The sequence below is a fragment of the Vigna umbellata genome, chromosome 1 (assembly GCF_029865625.1).
Source record: "Vigna umbellata cultivar VRB3 chromosome 1, Vumbellata_1.0, whole genome shotgun sequence".
NCBI classification, from domain to species: domain Eukaryota; kingdom Viridiplantae; phylum Streptophyta; class Magnoliopsida; order Fabales; family Fabaceae; genus Vigna; species Vigna umbellata.
In genome coordinates, this window is record NC_142165.1 from 21,972,275 (window position 1) to 21,982,916 (window position 10,642).

General features: G+C 30.8%; 1 protein-coding gene and 1 pseudogene across 1 annotated transcript; one reads left to right on the forward strand and one right to left on the reverse strand.

Moving 5' to 3' along the window:
- The first annotated feature begins 1,810 nt into the window (after nt 1-1,810).
- On the forward strand, nt 1,811-2,713 carry LOC148204914 (ethylene-responsive transcription factor SHINE 2-like). The gene is made up of 2 exons (XM_088109529.1): nt 1,811-1,987; nt 2,176-2,713. Exons 1-2 carry the CDS (start codon nt 1,905-1,907, stop codon nt 2,675-2,677), a joined length of 585 nt encoding a protein of 194 aa, XP_087965655.1. The 5' UTR covers nt 1,811-1,904; the 3' UTR covers nt 2,678-2,713.
- Nucleotides 2,714-4,795: 2,082 nt separating this feature from the next.
- On the reverse strand, nt 4,796-5,373 carry LOC148204915 (uncharacterized; annotated as a pseudogene).
- Nucleotides 5,374-10,642: the final 5,269 nt, after the last annotated feature.

A 10,642-nucleotide genomic window follows, 5' to 3' on the forward strand; every position in this document is an offset into this window, starting at 1 on the left:
AAATAATGGATGTTTAAAGTGATTTCTGCACTAGTGACGTTTAACCCTAGTAAAATATGTATTGAAATGTTAGATTATATAAACACATTATTCACGTATAATTTATTATTCTCATCTCAATAAATTTACTATAAAAATTTAAAATCTTATGTAAAATTTTAAATTTATTGTGCATAAAAAAATATAACGAGAAAAAAAAAAGAGACACCTAACTAAAGTGTATCGTTATATCCACAAAAATAAAGTTAAAATGGGAAAATTTTAAATAGAAATAATAATAATTTAATAAATAAAGAATAATATTAAATCATGTAATGAATTTGTTACAGGGTCAGAGTTGAAGTTGAACACATAAAGTCAACGTACTTGCCAACATCATTAAATCTACCCACAAAATAAGCGTTGCGGAACTTAAATTGAAAATATACAGACATTTCAATCATTTAATTTAACTATTTTAAAGATTTAATATATTGAGGTTTATTTTATAATTAATATGGTATACATAATATAACTATTTTATAATTTATATTTTTTTAAAATTAATAATAAAATATACTCTTACTGTCTTAAAAAAAATTCCATTATGATTATGTTATATTTTTTTTATTGGTAGATTGAAAGTGAAGATAAAAAATTTACTATTATTTTCTTTTTTTCTTTGGAGCACAGCTAGTAGAGCTGTTAGAAAAGAAACCCTACCAGTGTTGCTCATTTATTTTAAGTTGTTAAGAAGTCAGGGACTTATCCTAACGTAGCAGGTGAAACCTTTAATGCATAACTGTAAAGCTCCAAAAAGAAATTCTAAGGAAGATAAAAAAAAATTAACTTCATGCAATTAAATGCTTTAAAAATAAAAAGGATTAAATCGAATAATATGTAAATCTCTCTTAATAAATTATATTAAGTTCTACCACCACATTAACACTTTTTTAATTATTTAAAATACACTATAGCAACATTCCTTACAAATTACTCTAATCCCGTTAATTACTTGAAAAATAGTTCATTTTCCACCTATTCAATATTACTTTAAATATTAAAAAGAACTCGAAATGTTTTTTTTATCAGTTATTAGTGTAATTTGTCCTAAATTTCTGAAAATATACTAAATTTTACCTTTTCATTAAAAATTTTATATTTATATATATATATATATATATATATATATATATATATATATATATATATATATATATATATATATCCCTTTAATGCGGGTAACCTAAATATATGTCGAAATATTATTTATTGGTGTTTACGGATATTTAATAATAAATATTAATCCTTTATTTCCTTGGTAGACAAGGGTGCATGCTCTTCATAAAGGTTAAAGGGATGGATCTCGTTAGATCATAATCACAAAGTGAAAAAAAAACTATGATCAATTAGAAAATATTCATGATCAAATATGTTGAGCATGAAAAATAGGAAATCCAATAACTTGTTTAAAAATAATTTTAACTTTATTTCAACTTTAAAAATAGTTTACTTAAAATAAAATTTAATCATATTTAAATAATCTAAACTAAATATGGCTTTAGTCTCTTTAAAAAAGAACATTTAGAAAACATATATAATTAAACATATCAAATGTAAAAACGGAAAAAGTTTAAAAACATTAAGTTGAACCTAATTTCAAAAGGTTAATTTAAAAAATAAAATTTATATTATATTATAACGTGCTGCATCTCTTTGGTAATATTGTGTGACTAATTATTAGCCAGACTTTCCCACCAAATCAACCGACAATCTATATAAGTCTGACATTATCAGAAACCGAGTCTTCAAAGTTTGTCATTATTGTATCTCCACCCTTATATTAATTTCATGCAGCATCTTAATTACCTCGTACTTAGGTTCTCTTCATTCTAAAGTACCCTTATTTCCCACCACAAAGAGCCATGGTCCAAGCAAAGAAGAAGTTCAGAGGAGTGAGGCAACGCCAATGGGGCTCATGGGTCTCAGAAATTCGTCACCCTTTGCTGTAAATCACCCATACTTCCTACTTTCAACTTTAACCTCTTGCAATATTATGTACTAAACCTTCTAAAAGTATACATTTAATATGATACATTAAATTATTAGAAAGATGTTACAGTTGTAGCATGAATTTCAGTTTCAGGCTGATGAAAGTTTATACATGCATTAACAGAGATGGTTTTGGATGAACAGGAAGAGAAGGGTGTGGCTAGGGACATTTGAGACAGCAGAGGCTGCAGCAAGGGCATATGACCAAGCAGCCATTTTGATGAATGGTCGAAATGCCAAGACCAATTTCCCTACACGAGCATTGAATGAGGCTGAAGGTGGCAGCAATTCCACCGTCTGTGAGGACCCTTTTTCGTCTCCGAATGTTCTTGCCGAGGATCTGAGTAGAAAACTGAAGAGGTGTTGCAGAGACCCTTCTCCATCCCTCACATGTCTGAGACTGGATGCTGACAATTCCCACATTGGAGTGTGGCAAAAGGGTGCAGGTGCACACTCAGACTCCAATTGGATTGTGAGGGTGGAGCTTGGGAAGAAACGTGCAGAGACTGAGTCAGGTGTGTCAGAAGGATCTACACAAAATGATGGTGAAGAAGACGAAGAAGATAGAATTGTGATGCAGATGATTGATGAGCTTCTTAATTGGAACTATCCATGTGCTGGTTCAAGTATAATTAATTCACCTTAGGGTTTGAAAAAATGAAAATATAGATATATATATATATAGCAGCATGTCCATTTTCTTCTATCTTTATCATATGCTTTTTCTTTGGATTGTGTAAGATGGTTATTGACAATCTCATCATAGTGCTAATATGATGTTAATGTATTGGGATACAATACAATATACATGTGGATAAATCATGCAGAGAATTTAATCCATCTCTGTCTATTTGATGGATACCTTTTAATATGTAAACAATTTGAGAAAAAAGGGTTAGTGAAATTTAATTTGAGAGGTATTACTAAATTTGGACGAGTTCAGATAATTAATATTACAAGAAAATGTTAAATTATTAATAGAATTTTATCCATTAAAAAAACTTATTTGCACATCAGAATTTATTTATTGATTTTAGTGATAGATTTTAAAATTTTAATTACTGATAAATATTTTTTATTGATAAATTATAATTTTTATAAAAATATTTATCGTTAATGAATTTGTCATTATAATTTATTAATATTTTATAATGTTTATTATTGATTAATAGATATTTTTATTGATAAATTTCCTTAATAAAATGGATGGTTATGTTATTGTTTTGGACTTTAATCATAAAATTTGTTATTAATTAAATTTTTATTGGTAAATTATTTTTTTAAAAGTTGTTGGTAATTGTATTGTTTTAAAATTTATCGATAAGTTGTTAAATATGAGTGATATAAAAAAAAAGTCGAAGGCAATTAATGCGACACCAATGAGTGACAAAAGAGATGATAAGAAGAAAAAAAATAATAATAAAAAAGTGAAAAAAAATTAAATCACAATACTTATTAATATTTTAGTTATTAATAAAATTTATTAATAAATATTTTATTGATTAATATTTATTAATAAATTTTATTCATTAATTAAATTTATTGACAAATATTTTTTCAATAAACGCTTGGATGTCAATTAATTTTCTTTGATTGTAAGTTTATTTTTCTTGTACTGCAATATTTTCAAAAATTGAGTTGATGTATCTGATAAAGAAGTGTCAAAGTTGTGAGAAACACCATGGTGATGTCCACCTATTTAAAGTTTTCCAACACTTAAACCTGTAAAAGTTTAGAAAGTGATGGATATGATAATATATTGAATAATGAAAAAAAAATCAATGAGTACTCCTTATGGTAAATATCTATATTTACATAATTATGTAAAACACATTCCGTTACTTTAAATTTTTGGTAGATAATCACTTATCATATTATATCGAAATTGTTTGGTAAGATGAATATCTAAGAATTAATATGATTATTTACGAATATTTTGGAGATCCACTCCATGGATATCGGACTCCGACTATCTCGTATAGTATCGGGTAATATTGTTGATAAAAAAGTAAAGAAATGCTGAATGAACAAAAATAAAAATATTGTGTTAATAGCATCATTACTTAAATATAAGACTAATAAATATTATGATGATAAATGGAAAATAAAAAATTATATGGAGATGGCGTAGCAGGTTGTATTTAATAAGAGCAATAATAGAAGTTATAGAAGCATAGTGTGCAGGTGGAGATTTGTTTGTAGGAAAGTCATGTGGTGTATATTATTTAGCAAATGCAACAAGTCTTCAAAATCATAAATAAGAAAATGACATGAAAGGGAGTTATGATTGAAGTAGTTGCGAATCACTAAATGTCTCCTAGAGAACAGGGCAAATATTACACTCTTTCTGCCTTATCTTTGTCCTATCATGTCACCTCCAACACCTTACATTAGTCTCTCTCACTTGTATGCAAGTCAACTCTTACACTTTCCAAAGGACTGAGGAAGGATAAATTTTTGGTTTAATCGATTCAGATGTCTTTATTAGATAGATTTACCTCAATTAGGTCTTCTTCGAATTTTTGAAATAGTTCAATTGGATCTTATTTATGTAAAATTAAATCAATAAAACTCCTATTGTTAAATTCTGTGGATGACGTTAAATGTCTTGTCTGGTGAGATGGTGAGGTGGCATTTCATAAGTCATTACGTGGAGTTAAATAATTTTAGATTTAAAAAAACTTTCTTTGGATTATTTAATAAAAACACAGAACGTTAACCATCATCTTCCTCTTCGTAGTTACTGTAATTTCGTCACCGAAAGCTACAGTCGAATCAAGAGCAGATCCTCCTTCTTTGTCAACAACTTCACCTCCTGAACGACATGAATCCCCCAACCATTCTTCAGATCTGGATAGTACATGTGTCGAATCGCATCATCGATCACCTCTCTTTCCACAAAACGCACAAATCGAAGATCCTCCGAGAACCAACTCACCGTCTGTCGCCGCAGCTTGCGTGCGTCCACCTTCTCGAGTCCCATTGCCTTCCGAGACGCCGTGAACAGACAGTTCCTGTCGGCTGACACCTCACCGCCATGTGAGGCCGGGAAGTGACGGATCTAAGGCGGGAGGACGACAGTGGAGACGATGACGAGTTTCTGGAGCGGCTTCTAGAGCACGCCTTTGGCGTGGAGCTTCTGGAGGTGGCGCCGCTGCTGCTCTTCCAGATCGACGACATTTTCCCAACCACTGACGAAGTTCGCACCACCAACACTAGCCGGAACGACGAGATCTACGACTCTAATTAACTCCGATTTGGGATCCCCCATGGAAGCACTACCGACGGCGAACCTTGGAATGATTTGGCGACGATGGTTGAATCACACAAAAGCTTTCCCATTGTGATAGATGAATGTGTGTGGATACAGATTTCGTCTCTTTCACTTCATCTCTTATTCCTTTTCTTCTCCCATATTGTTTGTAAAATCCAAATTATGACACAAGAGAAAACTTTAAAACTATGGTTGAATAAAAGCGAAGAGAAAGGAAAGATATTTATTTATTTGAAATGTAACAGGATTTGGAAGAACGTAAATGCTACGCAAATCTGAGGCCAAAGATAGCATCTTTCGGTCCTTCAAAATTCAAATGCCTCATTGGGTATCTCTAATTTTTTGAGTTTTTTAGATTCTTAGCGAAAGAGCATGTGCAGGGCAGGCTAAGCCATGAGACCAAAGACGATGACTGGGTTAAAGGGGAAGGGGTTGCCAGCTTATTTTATTTTAAACTTAAAATCAAATAAATCCATGTCATTACCTGTTGTTGTGTCACGTGTTTATGAAATGTCATCTCATCATGTCACCAGGCAACACATTTAACGTCGTTCACATGATTTAACGGCAGAGGTTTTATTGATTCAATTTTACATAAATAGAGACCCAATTGAGCTATTTCAAAACACGGAGACCTAATTGACGCAAATCTGCATAAGGACCTCCGAATCAATTAAACCTAAACTTTTTAATAAGAGAAGTTCTCTCTCCACCACTAATTTTTTAAATAATGTTAAATTTGTTCTCTTGAGAAGGAATTTTTACCTACTTTAATTGTATCATATTTTTTATTAAAAAAACTCTAGCATCACTTTCCACCTCTACCTCTCATTATTTCTCGTTGCGAGTTTTTTATCTTTTTATCCTTTTTTATGTTTTCACTCTCAGTTGTTGTTAGTGTGGCTTAAAACGTTGATATAGTAGTTTGTTGGTAGTTATTATTGTTTGTGAAATTATGTTGTTTATACAATATTTTGTCTAACCTTTCTTTTAACAGTTTCCTTTCTGAAAGGAATGAGTTGATTGAAATACATAATGAATTAATGGTATTGAGTGATGTATACAGAGATCGAGAGGAGGGATGATGAACTGTATCAAATTTCAGATGGAAAATGTTAATTGACATAAGCCAATAAAATCTTAATCGGATACTCACATTTTCTTGTTTCAGATACATTGAGTTGAACATCATATTTATACTTTCTATATTTTCTACTTCTTTCACAACCTAACAAAACCAACGTTTTTCTTTCAGCTTCATCAATTACAGTTTCATCATGTTTATCCATCTTATAATATTAATAACAACACAAATTTAAAATTAAATAATAAATAAAAAACAACATAAATTTAAAATTAAATAATAAATAAAAAACAACACACATATTAAAAATTAAATAATAAATAAAAAACAACAAATATTAAAAATTAAATAATAAATAAAAACAACAACACATATTAAAAATTAAATAATACATAAAAACATCACATATTAAAAATTAAATAATAAATAAAAAACTATAACACATATTGTGACATCCCCATAATATACGACATACATATATAATAAAGACGTCATTCGGTTATACTATTGGAAAACAGTTAGAGACATATAACATACTATATTGGTTATAGTCATCCAAAATAAAATCAGAGTTGGTCTCTTAAACATAAAGGACCACTGTGAATTATCATCAGAATAATACTACTAATCAAGATCCTAGACATACTAAGCTGCAACATCACCTTCTTCCAGCGCTTGTTCCACAGACACCTCCTCTTCATCTGCTCACATCCAATTTAGGATGATCATTGCAACAGGAAACATACCCAAACAAAGCACGAACACACAAGCAAGGGTGAGCTAGTTTCACAAGCAAGCATATTATATTAAAGTAAACAATTCATCAAATAAATACTTTAAGCCAAGCAAGTTAAACCATACAAAGGAACATGTATAAACTAGACTTGACTCGTCCGGACTTAGAATGACAGTCGAGCTATGGTGGGTCCTGCACTCGTGGTGACTTATGAAACTTGGGTTCCCCACCCTGACACACTCACGAGGTTAGCCTGTTCCGGGCCTTGAGGCATACTGGAAGCCCCCAAGACTAAGACCTCATGCTACTCCTCACCACATGGATTAATCCCTCTACTTGAGTATGATTAGCCATTGGAGTTTCAGAATGACCCCCAAGACTGAGCTCCTACTTTCATTCTAAAACACTAAGGATCTCACCAAGAGATCCTACACAGATGGAACTTGATTTACAACTTGGATCATACTTTCATCACTTTGTAATCATATACTTTCTGCCACAATCAACATATACACAATCTCAACAATATACATTAACTCATTCATCACAAGTTATAAAAGTAACAGCTCCATAAATTTAATCTAAATTTATCAATACTAGAATCTTTATCATTCATTTTCAATGCCTACACTCATATACACTGAAAACATGTTTCCTTTAATACTATTATAATAGTTATATTAACCATAATTCTATTATAATATTTATATTAAATCATTAACTGTACCAAGTATTCCTAACTTTCATATTAAACCAACACAATAACATTCATTCATATTATAATATTATAAATTATTATCAACATCACCAACTATCACCATTTTCTTTTATACATATCAAACGTACTTATTAATTTTTCTTTTATATAATTATATTATATTAATAGAATACGTACTCTCTGTTACTAATTTTATATACATAACGATATTATATTAATATAATTTATTATCATACTTACTCTTACATCTTTTGTATAAAATATGTTAATATAATCTATCTCATACTTTCTTTTATATATATATATATATATATATATATATATATATATATATATATATATATATCAAACTTACTCCCCTGCATCTTATATATTCCTATTATATTAATATAATATATATCACACTATATATTTCCTAACTCCAACACTCCTTCCATAAACTAACCAGTGTTGCATGACTCCATTCTACTTACACACCCTGACTAGCACATTCTTCAATCACCTCACGGTCCCATCACTTAAACTAGGAAAATATACTAAACCCATCTCTGGAAAACTTTCTCCCTTTGCACCAAGATTACCTATCCTTTAAAACAAAAAGAAACCAACTTAACAACCTCTCTGCCAAGTGAGAATTATATTCAAACAAAAGTAATACTCTCTTTTATTTCCCAAAGTACCGCGGGACCCACAACCAATTTCCCACTCAAGACTCACACCCCCCTCTGCATGCAAAATTTCATGCTTCAATATTTCTTAAAGGTTCTTTTACTAACAAAAAGGATGAACCCCACCACTAACATACCTATACTATTATTATAAAGAAACTCCTTCTTTCTTTCTATTTTGTTCTTGAAGCACACAACAACATTCCTCCAAGTTTCTCTCCACTCAACTTTTTTTTATATGGAAATGCTTAATTTACGTTCCTTTCCATTCACATGCCCATATGCCAATTCCAATGCAATTAAAAATAATATTTTAATATACCCATAGACCACACGTTCATGTATCTCTTCCAGGAATAAAACCCCTCAACCAATGTACCCCATTATTATATTTCACACATACACTCCGCTCACACTTCCTAATTCTTATACCCCAAATCATTCAAATTTGGCAACCACATAATTTAAATATTAGATGCACAAATTTTGATAAAACAAAAACGCACTGTAGGAAAAATATCATTTCCAAAATTAACATGCATACATATACATAAAACAGATTTAACCCAAAAATAATTAGTTCCCCTTATCTTAGTGGTTACAAGTGCAACACTCTTTAGAGGAAACCCCAAAACAGTACTCTTGCACAGAAGCAAGTTCAACCGGATCTACAAAATGTCAAATTGGGTACAGAGACATCTCTTAGAGTTAGAATAGGTAGAGAATCTAGAGGGGAAATCCATTGATTTCATGCAACTAGAAAATTGCATGCCTTAGGTTCAAAGGAAATGGAGGAACAGAGAAAGATAACTTACCCGTCCAAAGCAGAATTTTACTCGGATGAATGGGAAGCTCCCAACTCCGTGAACGAAAGCACACTACCTATTTGAAATTTCAACGGTGGGAAGTGGTGGAAAAGTAGAGAGAAGTCAGAGCAAGAAGAGGAAAAATGGAACTGAGTTTAGAGAGAGAAAGAGTAACTGAAAAATGAAATCAGAGTTGGAAGGTGAGGCCTCTTCTGAGGTCCTAGTGCCCTTAGCTTCTTGGGCCAGGCTGCAGGGCCCAATGGTATTTCATTTTTCAGGCTCTTACACATATTAAAAATTAAATAATACATAAAGCAACAACAACACATATTAAAAAATTAAAATTAAAAATTAAAAACATAAAGACATATTAAAAATTAACAAACAAATAAAAAACAACAAAACACATTAAAATTATATAATAAATAAAGGACATAAACATATTAAAAATTAAATAATAATTAAAAACAAAAAGACATTAAAAATGAACTAATAAATAAAAAATAATAAAACATATTAACATTATATAATAAATAATAATTATTATTACATAAATTTAATTTAAAAAAATTAAAATTGCAAGGAGAAATGAACCAATGAGCATAGAGTGAAGTGAAACGAGAGAAGTGTATAGTAATATACACGTTCATTTAATATAGGTTTGTAAATATTAATGATTACCATATTTATTACTCATTACTCATTGTATAAATTGTTTTATTTACTTTTAAATAAAAAGGCACATTTGTCATTTGAGAGGTGCATGAAGAACTTCGAGAGGTGTAGGAAGAAGCATTAAGTTTGTGTTTACATGAGGGGAAATTACTATTTACTCAGTTTTGATCAGTTTTGAAGGCGATGAATTGAGATGAATGTCGTGTTTGGATGAGGAGAAATGCACAGACGGATTTGAAGGTAAAAGCGGGATGACCCTACTGTTCACTCACTCGCGAATGTGGTGAGATTTGGAGGAATCATTTCGAAAAAGTCACAAGTGGTCCTGTATGTGAAACTAATTCCTGGGCCTCTGAAGTTGCTTCACACAGCCAATGCACATAAAAGATTCATTCCTTGACGAGTGAGGAGTATTTGTTGTTTTTTTGTTGTAGGTTGGTGGTAGGTGAAGAAGAAAGTGGTTAATGAAGAGAATGAGTGTTTGAAGTTGGAGAAGATGAAGATGAGCAAAGTGTATTTGGTTCCAAGGGGGATTTATTCGATTCCAGCCCATGAAGAACAACAAAGCCAAGGTGTATTCGGTTCCCGTGCCTAGTATTCGATTCCACTTGTATGAAGAAGGAGAACTGAAGTTGTCCTTGATGATGGAG